Source organism: Cyrtonyx montezumae, unplaced genomic scaffold (genome assembly GCF_038088225.1).
Source record: "Cyrtonyx montezumae isolate F1298 unplaced genomic scaffold, pur_monq_1.0 scaffold_4, whole genome shotgun sequence".
Classification (NCBI taxonomy): Eukaryota; Metazoa; Chordata; class Aves; order Galliformes; family Odontophoridae; genus Cyrtonyx; species Cyrtonyx montezumae.
In genome coordinates, this window is record NW_027072045.1 from 6,673,823 (window position 1) to 6,692,201 (window position 18,379).

Here is an 18,379-nt window from a genome sequence, read left to right on the forward strand (position 1 = left end):
GACAAATGATGGTACTCATCAGTTATTTTCTATAGAGCCTCAGACCACTGTAATCTTGCAATGGAAAGATTTAGATACCCACTCAATGTGGGAAGCCTCATTCTCATCGCAGAGATCATTCCCAAGGTCACCATATCATACAGTCAGGGATGCTAGCTAGCTTTTCTATGCAGAAAAAGGGTTTTTAGGTACCTGAAAACAACTGCTGTATTTATATATTCTTTATAAAAGAGGAAGCTGGTACTGTTTGAATCACTGCAGAAATGACCAGAGGTGAACTGAACTGCCATTCTGTTCTTAACAGAAGGGGAAAAAAAAAAATACAAGATGGCAAGCTTTCTGTGCTTTCCATTGGAATCCCTCTAGTCTTTATAAAAAGTTAACACTAATGCTGACTACTCACTAAAGCCATAAATTTCTAAGAGTTTCTTCTTTCTTTATCAAGCTTATTTTACAAGTATCTTTTTTAATACATATGCCCCATGATAGAATAGTTCATATAGGAGCATAACTGAAAGTTCATTTGACCCAGCATCTCTGATAATTGGTAGTGTATGAAATATGATCTTTCTCATCTGGTACAGGTTATCTTTTGCTTGAAATATGGCTAATTACCATCATTAGTTGGAGATTAGGCAGTTCACTATCACACATTGTGTCACACTGATTTCAAGTTTGACTGCATGAAATTGTTGACAGTGTCTGAATAGAAGTTGGAGAGGATTCACTATCTACCTAAATTATTATTATACTATCTTTAGTGATACTTCCCACTTGGAAAAAGAAATACTACAATGAATGAAGACATTAATGTATTAGATGTTAGATTAAGTTATCTATAAAAGTAGATGAGTAGTCAGCATTAGTAGCATCAGATCATACGTAGCAAATAGAGAACTTTTTGTTGTTGTTGTTGTTACTTGCAGCTTAAGTAAACATAAGCTTTGGTTTCATTCTTTGTATGCAATACTGAAGACACATTGTCAGATACAAACACTTCATATTCTGTAGCAGTTCTGTACCATGCTACAGAGCAGCTCTTACAATATACAAATGGCAACCACAAGTAATTTTCTGTAAGTTGTATCACAGTGCAACCGTCTATAAAGAATATGCTTGAAACTCATTTTTTCCTTTTCTTTCTACTTCTCTGAACAGCTAAAACAGCATTGTCAATTTGTATAGAAATCAATCTTAGTGCACTTCAACTTAACTTTATTGAATTTCAGTCAAGGCAACAAGCACTAAACAAGGAGACAGCTCCTTCCACAGCTCACCAGTTTTCCAGGCTGACTTCCACAACTAGCCATAGCTTTTCACACTTGCTTTCCACAGCATTTCTCAGTAAGATCCTTCAGGCAAATTTGCTAGTTAGTTGGATCTAGTTCTTACTAGAACTGTCGCTGTTTCTAATTGGGTAATTGATTAAGGCTGAGCATAAGTAAAGGCCTCTGAGTTAACCCTCACTGGTTTATTACTCCATAGACTACCACAAAGATTACCACAAAGCCTCTTAAAAAAATAAAAAAGAATAAATAACAACAGCACAACAAAAACCTGAACCCAATTCATCCCATCATATGTAAGACACAAACTCATAACTATGTTTCTAACTGCATATGCACCTTCAGTATTTAAACGCATTCTTTAAAAATACTGTGCAAAGCATAGAAAGGCACACATTGAAAGTTCTAAAATGTAAAGTACAATAAAAAAAATTATGGACTTTACCAGATAGTATAATGAGAAATAAAACAACAAAAAATGTGCCTCACCAAGAAGCAAAAGCATATGAGAAGATTTTGACAACGATCACATGCTGCTACTTAAAGATGTTCTAGTTTACTCAAAAGCTCTGTAGTCAACACTTATTCTGTGCACAAAAATAAATAGTTAAATAAATAAATAAAGACTGAAAACCTGAGCAACACGGGTTTTGTTTTGTTTAACTTGGTTTGGTTGAGTTAGTAGAATATACCTAGACTCAGCATAAGCTCAATGTTATGTACATAGGTATACAGAAATCCTGTCCCATCAATCAGGAAAGCTAAAGCTCAGCTGAAATTGAAACTAGCAAAGGATTTGAAAGGAAACAGGAAGGACTTCTGTGTATCAGAAGTGTATCAGAAGCAAGAACAAATACTTACTTGACAAAAATGCAGACACACTGTGCAGTGGGGCAGGGAATCTAGTGACACAGGGTGCAGTAATAGCTGTTGTATGTCACACCTCCTTTCCCTTAAGAATTCTTAAATCCATAATCCTACAGGCAGAATATGATGGAATGTGGTATGGTGGATACTACCCATAGTGGACCCCTTAAATAAATTGGATTTAGATAAGTTTATGGGATCAGACAGGAAGCTAAGGGAACTGGTCAATGTCCCTGAGAAAATGCTATTATCTTAGGTCAAAGAGATCGGGGAGGTTTCTGCTAGAAGACAAGTATTACACATATCTTCAAGAAGATCAAGAAGGAAGATGTGGGGAAATTTGGGTTGGTCAGCTAAACTAACTTCCCACTGTCCCTGGGAAGGCTATGAAGGAAATCCACCCATACACCATGTCCAGCCAACTAAAGACAAAAAGAAGATTAGGATCAGCTAGGACAGATTTATGAATTACAGACTTGATTGCTTCTGATGGCAATACAACTGGCTTAGTGTAAGACAGCAGTGGATAGTACTAAAATTGACTTTAGTTAGCAATACTTTCAAAGCAGTGTCCCATGGTATCTTTGTAAACAAATGTATGAAATATAGGTGGCTTGGGAGTTAGAAAGAAATAGTGACAGTTTTGGTTCACTTTTACTGCAAGGTTAAGGCGGGATCTTACTGCTGAATCCAGCTATGCCTTTTCTCAAAGACACAGAGGGATATAATAATGGGAAATAGAAAAAGATTGCAAAGAGGGAGATTCCAATGAGAAATTGGGAAAAGTCTTTTACACAGGGAGGGTAGTGAAACATATGAATGGGGGATAGCAAGATTTTGGAAACATCATCCAAGAGATATTCGAAGTACCATTGGACATGGCTCTGAACAAGCCAAGATGATTTTGGGAGGTTCCTTCCAACCTAGACTAATATCTATGTTTTTCCATCCTATATTAGTTTATGATTTTATTGTGCATGATGAATGCAGTTTCCTACCAATTAGGTTTATATTCTAATTCCAATTCAATAATTAAAAATACTGAATTTCAGTTTAATATGAATTCTCCTAACAAGGCTCAGTTCTTTATTCTTACCAGTATAAAATTCAAAAAACAACTGGAGAGAAGGTGTGTTCTCTAGTGCAATAAATACTCAGCTAACAATTATTTGCATTCATCTGTCACAGAAGCTCACCATATTACCATGTTAGTGTGCCGAAACATAATGGTGTTTTCTTCATAGTGATGAAGAAAAGCTGGTTAGAGTTAAAACTGGGCAAAGCATAGCTGAGTATGGAAAATAAATTTGAAGACACCACAAGTTCAAGGAAGGTGTATCAGACAACGATTAGCATAATATGCTGTTTAGAAGAGCATTTGGCTTTCTCATTCATTCCTAGCTCTCATTAAGCATCTTTCCATATAATTCTATCTGTCTTTCCCAATTGATTTGAAGTAATTGCCCCACATTTTGGAAGATAATGAGCTGTTTGTTTTATTTTCAGCTCTCAGGTCGACTGCAGCTCTATGATATAACTCAGATTTTTCAAGCTCTTTGAAAAACTATCTTAAACACTAGTAGTGCATACCTCAGTAACAAAGGCTTTTGCAGAGATTGCTGTAAAAATGTCAGACTACCCCTTACCTTCTGTGCTGGCTTTCTAAAAAATGTAAGTTCACAGATTCAGACCTCATCCTCAGGGTACTCAGTGGTTCAGATGGACATCTAAATCACTGTCTAAAGCCATGATGGCTTGTGATCAAGCACTGTGATCAAGTTGGCATTTTTGCTCATCTTGAACAATGGAACTTTTTGGAACAAAACCATTCCAGGTATCACAGAAGATGTAAGTTCCTTAGGATTAGATTAATAACACAAATGAAATCATATTAGTTGTGCAGATCTTTCAAAAACTTCCCTAACATATATCCCAAATCCTCGACAAATTTTTCCAAAAAAGCATGGCAAAATTCATTAGAAGAAGCTTATTTTAAAAATTCACCTATTTATTTTGCAAATTATAGGTAAACTGGTTATAAATAGATCACAGTGATACTACGCTCTGTAGTTCAATGGATATTGTCCCCATTAGTTTCCTACTAGAACAGAAACAGATGGTGTAACTGTTTTGGAGAAGAATGAAGTTAAATAGTCAGATATGAAGTTAAATAGTCAGATTGTACAACTTCTACAGAAAACTGGGAAAATAAAAGCGTTTTTTTTAATATATTTTTGTAATTATTATGCACTTGATCATGCAAATAAAGCCACTATTCCTCAATAAATGCATCAAAGCAAGTATGAAATTACACTAGTCTAGTTATTAACTATGCTCTAGTGGATACATATCGTGCTGGACTTGGATCTTATGCAACTTTACCTTCCCAGAAAGTGAATGACGGGAGAATGTTGCACAGTTTGTGATTAAACACTGAAGGTACATAGGAGTACACAACAGTAGTTGGAGATTTTTATGGATATTTAATTTATGATATTTATCTGTCTCTGTTTAAAACAAAATGGTAAAATATTTTCTTTCTTTAAATATGGCTTGAGAATATTTGTCATTTGAGAAAATGGAATATGCACTTCATAGCATCCACATGTCCAGAGAATATTGATCTCACTAGATCACATTGCCAAAGGCTTTTCAGCTCCTCCTGTTATATTTAGTAGAGATCACAGTAGATGTATTGTGTTGCAAAACACAAATGTTGTGAGTCACTGAATCCCGCATTCTGTTTTTACACGTAAACTAATATTGAAGTGTGTTCAAAATTTGATTCCTTCCTTTTAATAACAATTAAGATGTTTGCACAACAGAGTAATTCTATTTATTAACTCCAGATGGTTCAATATTTATACATCCTTTTCAAAGGCCTAAGCAGTGGAAGCAAGATGCTGACAGTGTCTCCTTTAACTTTCCATTTCTTACAAAAAGCTGAATAATAAAGATAAGAGAAAGGTCATCTTGCCAAGGATATGGTATGAGAATTAGCACTGGGAAAGTAGAAATTCTACCTGACATAAAAATCCAGTAATGTGAATATATACCCAAGACAAAAAAAAAAAAAAAAAAAAATCATACATATCTGTTTAAAACTTATTTTCTTCTCTCTACTACTAATAATATTTTACAGTTTTTGTTATAGGAAACTCTAATAGATTTGTAAAATACACTATGTGTATAACTGGAAGCAATCACACATCACAGATACTGCTTACTCATTAGAAGGATTCCTGTCAAAGAGATGGCTCTGATTCAAACTTACTGATATTCCCAATTTCACTGCAGTCTTAACTGCTTTTGTAATCTCTACTTTACAGAACGGTCTACTACACTGCAGTATATCATTCGCAATCCTTTGATCTCCAAAATAAATTTTACATGGAACAAACTCCTTTGGAGCAATTAAAGAATCATACTACTGGGTCCTAAAACCTGATTGGGGCTAATCATTTTTTAAAATATAAGAATATTATATTTTTTGCAACAAAAAATGCTGGTTATTACTAAAACCATCATAGGCAATGCTTCTACCTCTGCTTTATTTTAGCCAGTGAAATTAAACCATGTCTTGTAACTTACCAAAAACTTACTTCTTGTGGCTTCTTTGAAATTGTGAGTTGTGATCTCACCATAGAAGTGATTTAGTCTGCTTGTAATTATTACCATGAATTTCTAAATAACCATTTCAAAAAAATGAATCTACTGATCAAAATATGTGCAGGAAAAAGTAACATCTAAACTGCAGAATCCCTCTTCTTCCGCTGAGAACACAGGGAACAAGTGCTGGGCAGCACAATATTAAATCCCCCCCACTATGATGATGAGCACATAATGAGAACAGAGCTTTCATCCACATTTGATACAACAACAAAAATGAAAAGTTATCCCAGCAAGGAGAATGCTGAGCTTCAATCTCTACTAAATCCAGGTGTATGTTTCAGTCTGCCTGAATGGGAACATGTTCCAGCCTTCTTCACATTGAGCCCCTGTGCAACTGGAAATCCAAGATTGGATGATCCAATGCACAAAGCAAACAGGCAAAACCAAAGTTAGATACTGAGATGGAAAGAACACACTCTGTAGCTCTGGAAAATGCATATAACTAGGAAGAGCAGCCTGACAGAGAATGCCATGTTCAAATCAGGTGTACAGAAAGGCCCAGACAAATAAACCATGAAAAACTTAAAATATATGTCCTCTTTGGTTATCCTGGTGGTAAAGTTATTTCCTAGTTTGATAAGTTTGTTTTAAACAATTTTAGAAAAATTACATTGTTGTGGATTTGTTATCCAAAGGCAAGATTCCTCAAGAAACCTTTCTAAAAGCTAATCCTAGTGGTGCGTAAACATTTACTCTGTTTTGCATTCACTGATGTTTTTACCTTTCTACCTTATGAAACAAGATTATATTTATTAATGCAAAAAAAATAGGGCACGTAAAGTGTCATTTTTCATAACATTTACAGACACATCTATACACTTCTGCTTGAAAACAATCAGAATGTGTATTATGATACTTTCAATTTGCAACTACGCATAATACAGTAATTTAACAATTTCTATTCACAGCATGCCAATATTGCCGAAACACCTACATTTAGCTAGTCAGCCAAAAATCCTGCTAATTGTTCCAGTTGAGCATAAAATTTGTTGGCAATTCTGTTAGAAACAACTAATATATTTATATATAAGCAATTTCTACAGTTATCTGATTATACAGTACAAAATACAAAAACACATTTTGTGAAGTTGAAGGATACATTTTATGACCAAAAAACTTGAATAAAAACAGTTTTACTAAACTAACTGGATTCACATGTCCTAGAGCTCACAGGTGATTCACAGATGAAATTTTTATCTTCAAGACACGTTAGCATGAAATAGCAGGAGTCCAGGTTGGAGATACAAATCTTGTATCTGTCACATTCAACACATTCTTATAATGCCTGGTCAATGAAGGTAAATTGACTCAACAGAAATAAGTTATCAAATAAGAGAAGTCAAGGATTAAAAATGCGTTTCCTGTAAGTTTAGAGACTGCATACATTCCAGAACCAATACAGAATTCTAAAAAAATCTGTCAAATGACAACAATTTTAACAATTAACATGGAATATTTATGGTATAAAATATCTTAGTAATGCCATTACTTGGTATCATAGAAGAACCTTCAAGAATCCTTTGAAAAGGAGAAGAGAAAGGTTTGAAAGTAGGATTTAAAGTAACCCAGTATTTTAGGGAAAAGAAAATTTTCCAGATAAATAAGACTGAAGGAATGAGCAGAGGAGAATGTACTGAGACAAGGTCAAAATGTAGCACAAGACAATGGAGTTCTTGAAATACTGTTCAGGAAAAAAACCAAAAACAAAAAAGCACAGAAATTGAAATCCAATAGAGATTCTTTTCTTCAGCATCAAGTGTATCATCTGACTACATTTCTTTGAGATCTACTAGTTTAGGATGTGTGGATTTTGAAAGGCTATAAAAATGGTAATGCTGTGGTTAAGATAAAAAATGAGTTGGAGATCACATGAAGTTATGGAGAAACTTAACAGTGTCTGATCTTGGAAGTAAACTGAGGATGTGGATCAATGAAGGTAACAGCAAAATTGAAGGGAAGGGTCAAAAACGTTCAGTAACAGCAAACTAATAATGCAATGAAGGCAATTAAAGTCTTCAAACAACAGAAATGGAAAATGGTCAGAGATTTTGCAGAATAAAGAGCCAGGTGGCAATCAGATTCATAACAAAGGCACAGTTGAAAGGAGAGTAACTAATGTAGCCATACATCATTTCTGAGAACTGTTCATCCAACTTGTTCTAAAAAATGATAAAGGAAATTATATAACCTCTCCAGGCATCTGCTTCCAATGATTCATTCTATTATGAGAAGCTTTTCCTGATATTAAGCCTAAAACTTCTCTACTATAGTTTAAGTCCATCACAACTTCGTTGCCCACAGTGCACACAATGAGAAGATTATTGCTCTCCTGATTGCTACTAACATTTTGCATATTTGAAAGTTATTATTTTGTCTCCTTTCAAAACCTATTTCCCTTGGCTCTGATTGCTCACATTGTTCTGGTCTAGATTCTCTCTCCTCCATTGCAGTGCCACAGACTGGACACAGTATTTAGGCAAGGTCTTTACAATACTAAGCAGAACTTGGCTTACAGACGCATCATATGGATGATACAGTCTTGGAATTAATACAGGGTTAAAAAAACAACAACAACTTACTAAGAAAAAAAAAAAAGAGAATTAAAATCAGAAAGGAGAGGTCAAATGACAGCAGCTTTTCACATGCATATCCAAAGTATTCTGAGTTACAAAAGAAACAATGCACCCTTAGTTTCTGAATGATGGTGGTAAGTAACAGGGTAGATGTCTAAATGACATTTACATTCCCCTGGGTCCACCTATGGTTTTGTAGGCCAAGGCGCAAGACTTTACACTTGTTCTTGTTAAATCTCATCTGGTTCCTTTCTGCCCAAGTCTCCAGCCCGTCCATGTCTCGCTGAATGGCAGCACAACCTTCCAGCGTGTGTCGTTCCTCCCAGCTTTGTATCAACAAACAAACTGAGGGTAGAAGCAATCAGAAGAACCTGCAATTTGTTTTATGTGATTGCTGTCGAACTGGCTCAGAAGCTGCATCTACACTTGATACTGGAGTTTCTCCAGCAGTAATCAAAGAAGTAGGAACAGGCTGATTAGCCAGAAAAACTATCCTTCCCTATCCAGGAGAACATCTACTTTACCCAAAAGATTGTGTGGGATAACTTCTAGTTATCACATTATAACAACAAAGAATAACCAAATCTGTTAATATTTCATACAAAATTAATAATATAACATTAGTATGTTACATAATATATCAATCAGTATGTTCTTAGAAGTTTTTGAAGTTTAACTCTCCAATCAACTGCACTCAAAACTGTGAATTATATAGCGTGACTCTTTAAATAAGCAAAACATGCAAGTATAATGGTCTTTGATAGCACTCCTTGCCAAATATGCATTGCCTTTATGTTCAGTGAAAACACAGTGACCATTCTAAGTACAATTTCATCACTGTCTTCAATAAGTTATTACTTTCTTACAATGGGGCTAAATTTATACCGAGTCTAAAACTGGGAACTGAGAATATCAATGGCAATCTGAATTGGTAAGAGTCTGTTCCTTGATCTTAGACATTATGTCAACAACATGATGAAAACTGAATGCTGATAAAGCATACAACTACTTTCATTTTATACAAAACAGTGAAGTATGCTTAGGTTGCAGTTTCAAAGATTACTCATTGAATTATTCAAATTTAACAAGAAAACAAACACAGCTTCACTGGATTTATTTATAAAGCAAGCTAAAAAGCCCTGACAATTTATTGGCCAGTGAAACCAGCAACACAGCTTATTAGTATAAGCTTCAATTACCCAAACTCCACAAAACTCTGGTACAGGATTTTAATGTGTTTTAATAAGTCACTCTGATTTCCAATAGCCATTCCTGGCCTAATGATAGCTGCTGGTGTTGGTGCATAACTTCCAATTCTGAAACTCAGATAAATGAGAAAGATTTGCTGTATTACAGGGTTTGGAAGGGAACTCTAGACATCATTGAGTCCAACCCCCCCTATAATGCAGGTTCCCTACAGATGCTCACACAGTTAGGCATCCAGACAGATCTTGAATATCTCTGAAGGAGACCCGCATGATCTTATAGTTTTCAAAATTGCGAGAAATCCAAAACATGTTTAATATACCATAAATATTTCTTGCTGCTTACTAGAAAAGAAGGACAGATTTTATCTGAATTTCCAAATCCTCGTAATTATCTTACCTACTCTGAAGAAGAGACGAAGCTATGAAGGAGCTGAATAGTAGCCAGAAGTTAGGCAAAACAGGACAGGAAAAAAAAATATTTTCGCTTAACATACAGAGTCACAGAACTGCAGGTGTTGGAAGGGACCTCTAGAGATCACTGAGTTCAACACCGCTGCCAAAGCAACTCCCAAGACCAGGCTGCACAAGGAGGCATCCACGCGGGTCTTGTCTCCAGAGGAGATTCCACCACCTCTCTGTGCAGCCCATTTCAGTTCTCTGTCACTGCACTGTGAAGAAGTTCCTATGCACATTTGTGTGGAACTTCCTATGCCTCATTTTGTGGCCATTTCCACTCATCCTATCACCACACACTGCTGAGAAGAGTAAAGCCTCGTCCCTTTGCCTCCTGCTCCATAGATATTTATAGATGTGGATCAGATCCCCTCTGAGTCATCTTTCTTCAAGGCTGGACAGACCCAGGTCTCTCAGTCTTTCCTCAGAAGGGAAGAATTCTATGCCCTTTATCATCTTTGTAGCCCTCTGCTGGCCTCTTCCGAGGAGATCCCTGCCTTTTTTGTACCGGGGAGCCCAGTAGACTAACTAAAATGACTGGCAGCAGCACAGTGGAAGTGAATCTTCAAAAGTGATTTATATTTGAGAGGAAAAAAAAAAAGGGTTCCTTACAGGAAGAGTAGAATATGAAGACAGCCTAAATGATATACTGAACAGCAAAAAAGAAATGAAAGAAATAAAAAATGCTTTAACATTGAGGGCACTAGGTGGAAATACATATCATGTCTATTGATGTAAGATGCTACTTTAATTTTTTATGATTCCAGTACTGAAAAGTACTGAAAAAAATATGGTGGTATCACAAAATATCACAATATTATCAAACTCTGAACAGAGAGCTTTTGATGTTTTCTTTCTCTGTTCTCTAACAGCCTGCGCTACCTGAAACTGTAAGCAGTAGGACCTTATGAATTCCTTTTTTTCTTTACCTCCCCTGGATATCAGCCACTTCACTATACTTCTCCCATCCTCTTCTCCTCTTCGAATCCGGAGGCTCACTGCCCTCCTGACTCCTTTGCCTCTCCTCAACTGGAGTAACTTTAGGGTAAGTAGGGAAATGGCATTGAATGAAGGTAGATTAAGATGTAGATCGTGGCTGCCATAGGCAAAACCAGGCATTTTTCTCCAAATTAAGGCAGAAGATTAGTATCATAAATATGAATCCACAATAAGAGGTACTTCTTCATATATTTTGAATTAGGACATGGCTATAACATCAATATTTTTAGCATATGTGGTTCATGTGATGATAAAAGTGAAGCAGGGCAAGGGAAAATCTAAGTTTGATTTCTTCTGTGTTAAGTTTAAGCTGACAATAAGATATTTGAGTGTTGATATAAGACCAACATGACAGAATGGATGACAACACAAGACTTGTTAATGTCACATTTTAAAACAGTCACACAGAAAGGCAGATTGAAGAGGTGAAGAATGGATGAATAATATTAGTTAAATTGGGAAGAGCAAAGGCTATTGCCAGAGCCTTAAAACCCACTCAGACAGAAGAAATCAAAAGGAATATGACACAGATAATTTTTTCGTTTTTGAAGGAGTTATTATCAGAATACTGTCTTTCCATTGGCAAAACATTAAGAGAGATAGGCTGGCTACTAAAGACTCCAAAGTAGAAAGAGAGCCCAAAATGACAAAATTTCAGTGCTCCTCTGTAGTCTTCAAGGTTTTATTTTAACCCGTTGCAAATTGCAGCTATCTCAAAGCAGACCCAAATACTATCAGTTGTAATACAAATATCTAGAGTAAGTCTACTTTAAGTACAGTATAATTTTATTATGTTTTTTAGAATACATTTTCCAAACACTGATCAAAATTACCTTTCTACTGCATAATAAAACTCTAGTAAAACAATTGCCCTAGATATTCAGGAAAAGATAAGAAGAACTAGAGCTAGCTGAAGTGGCTGAATGAAATTACCATGTAGGTAGCCACATGAATATTGACTTGTAACAGACCATCAGTATTAATGTTGAACACCAGCTGCACAAAACCGGGATCACATAAGCCAGATGTGTGCAACAGTTCAATGGCATTGCTCTGTGATCAGAGGACCCATGGATCAGTATAATGTGACTGAAAGCACACTGTCAATAAAAATGTAATAATATCATCCAAAGAATCAGTGAATAACACACAACTTTAACACAAGAAACGATGTGAGGAGACATAGTTCCTCTCCTTAAAACTGAAAACCCTCGTATGTCAGTTTAAGATCTCTAGAATGACAGGGGAACATTTGGAAGGGAGTTAATGTATATTGCTCATTTTTGCTGAAGACCTCTAACTTCAAATAATCTCAACGGACACCAGATATCAAAGGATTATAAAAACAAGTTTAAGATTCTAACATAATACAATAAAGAAAACTTATGATTATCATGTTATTCTTTTCCTTAAGTATTGTATTCCAAAAATAGATGTGTGATCCAAATTCCCTTCAGCTCAAAGAAGATCTGAGGTTGAAAAACAGAATGGCAACTACAGCTTCTAGTGTCCTTTTGCAAATTCAGGATAGTCCTGGATTATAAACTCAATATAGCACTTTCTTGCAGAATATACTTGAAAAGTCAGTCAATATTCTGAATCGTGTTTTTAATGCTCAGCACAATGTTTCATTATGATATAGATCACAATGTTGTAATTTCAAGGATATTTTGAATGGCCTTTATTCTGTGCATCACTGTATATTAATTAGTTACAAAAAAAAACCCAACCCTATGTTTACAGAATACTCAGCAATTACTAGAAAACTGCTTAGTCTAGGAAGAAGTAGCAAACAAAAACAGCGAAATAAAATTAAAATTTTCTTCTTTTAGTGCTAAATAAAAGATACTAGAGAAGAAGACATGGCAATTAACTTGTGATGTTTACATCTAAAGTTAAATTAAATAATCAGTATGTACAGAATTAATTTGGACGCCTCAGCTCCCACTCATTGCCTCCCTCTGAAAAGACAACAGAGAAAATGTTCTCAGATGTCAGCTCAGAAACAATGAAAACACATTCCAAAAAGTTAACTTTTAATTACAGAGTACTCTGTCCTCAGTGTGGGAGCTGGAGAGATCTCCTGCTCCAAGATATAAGGAGACAGAAGTATGGTGAATGACAGGGACAAGTTTTTTGCCCAAAACTAACAGAGCTTTTCCAAAGAGATATGGCATTTTTTATGCACTATCTGATCTAAGTATTTAAATATATCAGCAAAAATAATTCTGACTGCTTCCTCTACAGTAGAAGGACAGAGAGCCTCAATTTGATAAGTACTCAAGAGTTGATACTTCTTTTTTTTTTTGCTATGAATCTGTTTTTCACATTGCTCACTTCTCCATGAACCTTAGAGATTTGATAGAGCATATTTAATCTTCAATTGAAAGAGGCTATTGAGAAAAGTAAGAGAAGCTTTGGATTTAAGAGGAACTGGCAGCAGTGAAAAGAAAAGTACAATCTTGAAAGATTTCAGAGCTATCACACCTCATTCTCAGGTCCCACCATAAATAAGATAAAGTAATAACTGTAAACACAATATTGTAAATAAAAGTAAAGGAACAGAGGATTACCATCTACCAAAAGACCAATTTAGATTAGATATCCATTATTATCCACATATTGTAATTCTCCTTCTATTTTCAGGTGAAACTTCCAGAATCCATTTCATGCATTATTACACTATTCCAATATTACATTGCTATGCATATTATTATTTCTTTTTCAATGGTCTGCAATTACAATAAAAGAATGCAGTAATGTAGCCATTACCTACAAATGACAATGTGCAGTATACTCAGTGTTCTTTAAAACTGTACCTATAAAATACCAAAATGCTACTCACAGCTGCTTTATTTATTTATTTGTTTGTCTGCTACAACCTCTGCTAATTAAGATAGATGTTAACTAGGGGGCACTGTGTACTCAAAGGACTGAGCACGAGGTTTGTTTCCTCCCACATCTTGGATTTCTCCAGCTCATATCCATCATGGAAGGAGTGCCAGGTTAGCTGACTGTCACTCCAGCCGAGGCTAATAGATTCTCTAGTGGCTTTTGTTACAGCTCATGTCATGCTATTAAAACTATGCACCTTGAAAATGGCACAACATATGTAGCTGAGACTTGTCAGCTCCAGGTAATCAGACACTGCTTGGTTTCAAAAGCAGATGCAGATGAGACTAGCAATATAAATATGCAAATCACAATGGTCCCTTGTCAGCACCACTGTTCCTACCTCTAATGGCCCTCGTAGAAAGTCTGTTTGCTCAGCTCCTACTTCCAGTGCTACATCGACAGAAGCAAAGGGGCGGCTGGCCATCTGCTGTCGCTCCCGCATAAGTTGCTGATGAGGAAAAAATGATGTTTTAACAAAACATTAAAAAGTGCACCAAATATTAGGCTTCCCTACTATACTATCCATTACAACGTAAGAATGCAAATAGCATGCAAATACTCACATTTTTAATATTAAAGGGAGAAATTTATACCAAACGATCATCATCAGTATTTACTTGAGGACTGAGCCTAGAGAGTTTATGTCATCTACAAACAGTTTTTCAGCTTGAGCTCTGATGAAATCTCCAAATGAAAGCTCCCCTAGCTGGCTATTCATGCAAAATAACTTTGCTATTTGTGCAAGCTGGAAACAGATATGGGAAATGGTTGGTATAAATAGTTGAAGTCTAACTTCATTGATAAAGCATGCATCAGAACACCTGCCAAGAAAAAGCCCACTTGGCCTTCAAATTTTCATACTTTACTACTAAACCAGATGGAGCTAATAGTGTCAGAACTCATCATTTTATACAGCATAATTCCTGCAGTTACTTAAATATGAAGAATAATGTGTTAGTATTGGAAAGACTGCATCAGTATATGTGAATATGATCAGTTATGCTCACAGAGCTTGTATAATCCCTTCCAATCATACCAGCGTGTACAGAAGTCCCAAGCAAAACCAGAAAGCTAACTCATATTTCTTCCTCAATCTGTAATTATAATGCTTATTAAACCATGATGAATAAAAATGATGACCAGCAGTAGATATTACAGATCTTACTCCACTGGTTCAGTGCAACTAATAAAAGCATTATTAAATATTTAAAGTGAATGAGTCATGCAATTAAAGTCGTGTGCTCCTTCAACCGAACAGCATGTCACAGCATCTTGAAAAGACAAAACGCTTACAAAAATTTTATTAGAAAATATCTCAGTTTCATTTTCTTCGTGGTTTTTTTTTTTCTCCTTATTGTTTATTGGAAAAGCTTAAAACATTAGAACCTGGCATTTGAATGTAAATGACACTTGCACTGTGGCACACTGCTCATAAAAACGTTTAAAACAGTAAAGGGTACACAAACAAATATTTCTGGTAGCTTACCAATAAACACTCTTGATTTAAGGCCTATGACATAGCAACAACCTCATATTGTAATACTTCTCATGTATCTTTTTTCTTGCATTTTAAGATTGTCTTTAGAAATCTAAAGAAACACTCAGACCATTAAATCAAAACAGTTCAGCAGACTCTTAACTCATACCCATTATACTACCAAGGCCCTATGTTCACAGCCACGCTCTGAATCTTTCAGTGGGCAATCACACCAATGGGTCTCCAGTACATCATACCAAGGGGATAACTGAGATGTCTGTGAGTGAAGAATAAATGAAAGCCTATTTTGAATATCTAGATGGTTAGAAATTAATATTTTAGCCTTCCATTTAAAAAATGAAGCTGATGGTTTCTGGTTTGCATCAGTACTGATTTATACCAAAAATAACAACTTTGTATATTTGCAGACAGAAAGAACTACTATGGCTCCCAAGTCTCACCAGCAACTAGATAAACACCACAAAAATGTAAAGTGTAAAAGTACTGAGTTGCTACATGATAAAATTACTGTACCCAGCTCATTTTCTTCCTAAAATAACAAAAATGAAAGAAAACAATGTTATTAGAGCAGTCCTACCATATGGACTTCATTACAGTACTGTATGCCTACAAAGCTATTGACAAATGCATACTTTTTAAAGAGAAGCCAGACATCATTTTAAACAAATAGAACTGCTTGGAAAAAGTAGTTAATTGAGCAGAATAACATACGCTACAAATGCACAAATGTTTATTTAAAAGATGTAGTCGATACAGAACATATAGGAAGGAGCATTTTATATGTTCCTATTTTGTTAAGGTAAGAAGTTTTCTTCACCTATGGTTTTAGACATTTGCTCAGTAAAATATTCTCATTCACAAGGCAGGTGCTGAAATTTCAATACTCTGTCATGTACGAGTAGAACTATGATGATTAATACTACGAAGATTCTTAATTAGTTCTGTAAACAAGAATGAAAATTTTAAGATGTTCAGCTACCCATGAAGTGCTGCTGAGTTTGGCAGCTGAGCATTCGCACATCAAGAAAAAATGTGCTCTACTCGAAATACTGCTTCTTTCTTTTCAGCATTTTAAAGCTCCTAGTAAGGTGCAGAGGAAAAATAGAAAATAGGGGGGAACAAGGAGAAAAACAGTAAGATATTATAATGTTTAAAACCAGATCTGTGGATAGAAAAGGTCACTAACTTGCACCATTCACAACAGTTCATGTGTCAAGACTGGGCCAAAAAAAGTTCCATTTAAAGAAAACTGTGGGAGTATGAGTGTGGCACCACAGATGACATTCAGGTATGACACCCTATGCTCCAGCCCCACACTGGTTTCACATAGCCTATACACGCATTGGGAGATTCCTGTCATTCACCTGATAGGGCAGGAAATAGAAAAATTCTCCAAGTTTTTTTTTTTTTTAAGGTGTGGGTTCTATATGAAGAGTGAAGGAACTCTTCCTTACCTGTTTCTCAGCAGTCAGAGATGAAAAAAACACACAGATTGTACCACAGATGAGGTAGAATGAACATAGGATAATAGAAATTGGAACCACATGGGTTTTCTGTATATATAAACATCAAAACTATTACTATACTTAAAAAAAAATCACATATATATGGTTCTTCAGTAGCAGGAAAATGTTCACTTGGAAACAAAAAATAGATGGACATTAGCATCATATAATATTTGATTTTATCAAAATTTGATTTACAATATCCTGATTTAAGCATATGCCTAAATATTCATTTAAAATGATAGAAAAGTCAGATCCTGAATGTCTCAGCATGGGACTGATAATAAGTCCAAGAATATTGATAAGATTTGGTTTCTAGGCATCTCTTACTTATTTTCCAACAATTTTAGAGTATTAATTTTAAAATTAATTCATATTCTGTTATAGAGCTTATCACAAGTATAAAACAGTATTTGTAATCAGTAAGGAATAACATATTACAATAATACAAATTAATTCACCAGTTTTTAACTCAAAACTCATATAATCCAAGAACTTTAAAAAAAACAGTTTTGGAATAGTTAGTACTTAGTCATGGAAACGTATAATTCACTTGACTTTTCTGTGGATATGTGGATGTGAGACAGGTTAGGACAAGAGAGGACAGGATAGGATAAGGTGATATACCTTGAGGAGTTTACCCATCTAGAAGTATATGACAAGGAAATGTTTGCCTGGGTATACAATTACATTTTACTGTTGGTCAGAACTTCTCTGATAAATGCATTTTGAAGAGAATTAAAATGTTCCAAAAAGAAGAAATCTTTCATTTGAATGTATTTTGTTTGATTACATTCAGACTTACATTCAAAATAATAAGTACTGCCTTTTCTGTGCTCTTCTAAAACCCCTAATTTGAAAAAAGAATTAGATGGTATGGACTAAGACAGGTGTACCTTCTCTTTGATGAACAGTAACAGACATTCCTGAGAGACTGATAGATTAGGATAGCTGAAGAGGAGGAGACTATTTTTGCTGTAAGCAAATGAATAGAAAAACCTTTTCAAAGATCCTACTGATGCAGATGAAAGGGTAGCTATAATTTTAGCAATAGCACAATTCTACCTTGGTTTTCATCCTTCACATCCTAGATTTTCTTTTTCTTTTCTTTTTTTTTCTTCAAAGCATAATTATGACCAGCATCATGCCAAGTCACGAGTTACTCTGGCAAGATGAGTATTCAAAATCTTGAAGAACAGTGATTCTACAATCTTTCTTGGCAACTTGTTAGTAACACTGTTTTTCCAAATATCTAATCTGAAATTCCTATTCTGCTTACTCATCACTCAGCTCTGACTCCTCTCCTTCTGCTTCTGTGCTGTCAAATGCTGATGCAAGCACCAAATAGCTAGAACAAATGCATCAAAATGCCCTGTGCTAGGTGAGATTTCAAGGAAAACTGTTGGTAATAGATAAATAAATA

General features: G+C 35.3%; 2 protein-coding genes across 3 annotated transcripts in view; both read right to left on the reverse strand.

Moving 5' to 3' along the window:
• ATRNL1 (attractin like 1) overlaps positions 1 to 18,379 on the reverse strand; it is a 412,107-nt gene that overhangs the window by 98,838 nt on the left and 294,890 nt on the right. For both annotated transcript variants that reach the window (XM_065746006.1, XM_065746007.1), the window contains exon 27: positions 14,294 to 14,401. In XM_065746006.1, coding sequence (XP_065602078.1) covers positions 14,294 to 14,401 — 108 coding nt within the window. The remainder of the gene's footprint in view (positions 1 to 14,293; positions 14,402 to 18,379) is intronic.
• TRUB1 (TruB pseudouridine synthase family member 1) overlaps positions 1 to 18,379 on the reverse strand; it is a 425,822-nt gene that overhangs the window by 32,057 nt on the left and 375,386 nt on the right. The gene's annotated exons all lie outside the window — the stretch shown is intronic.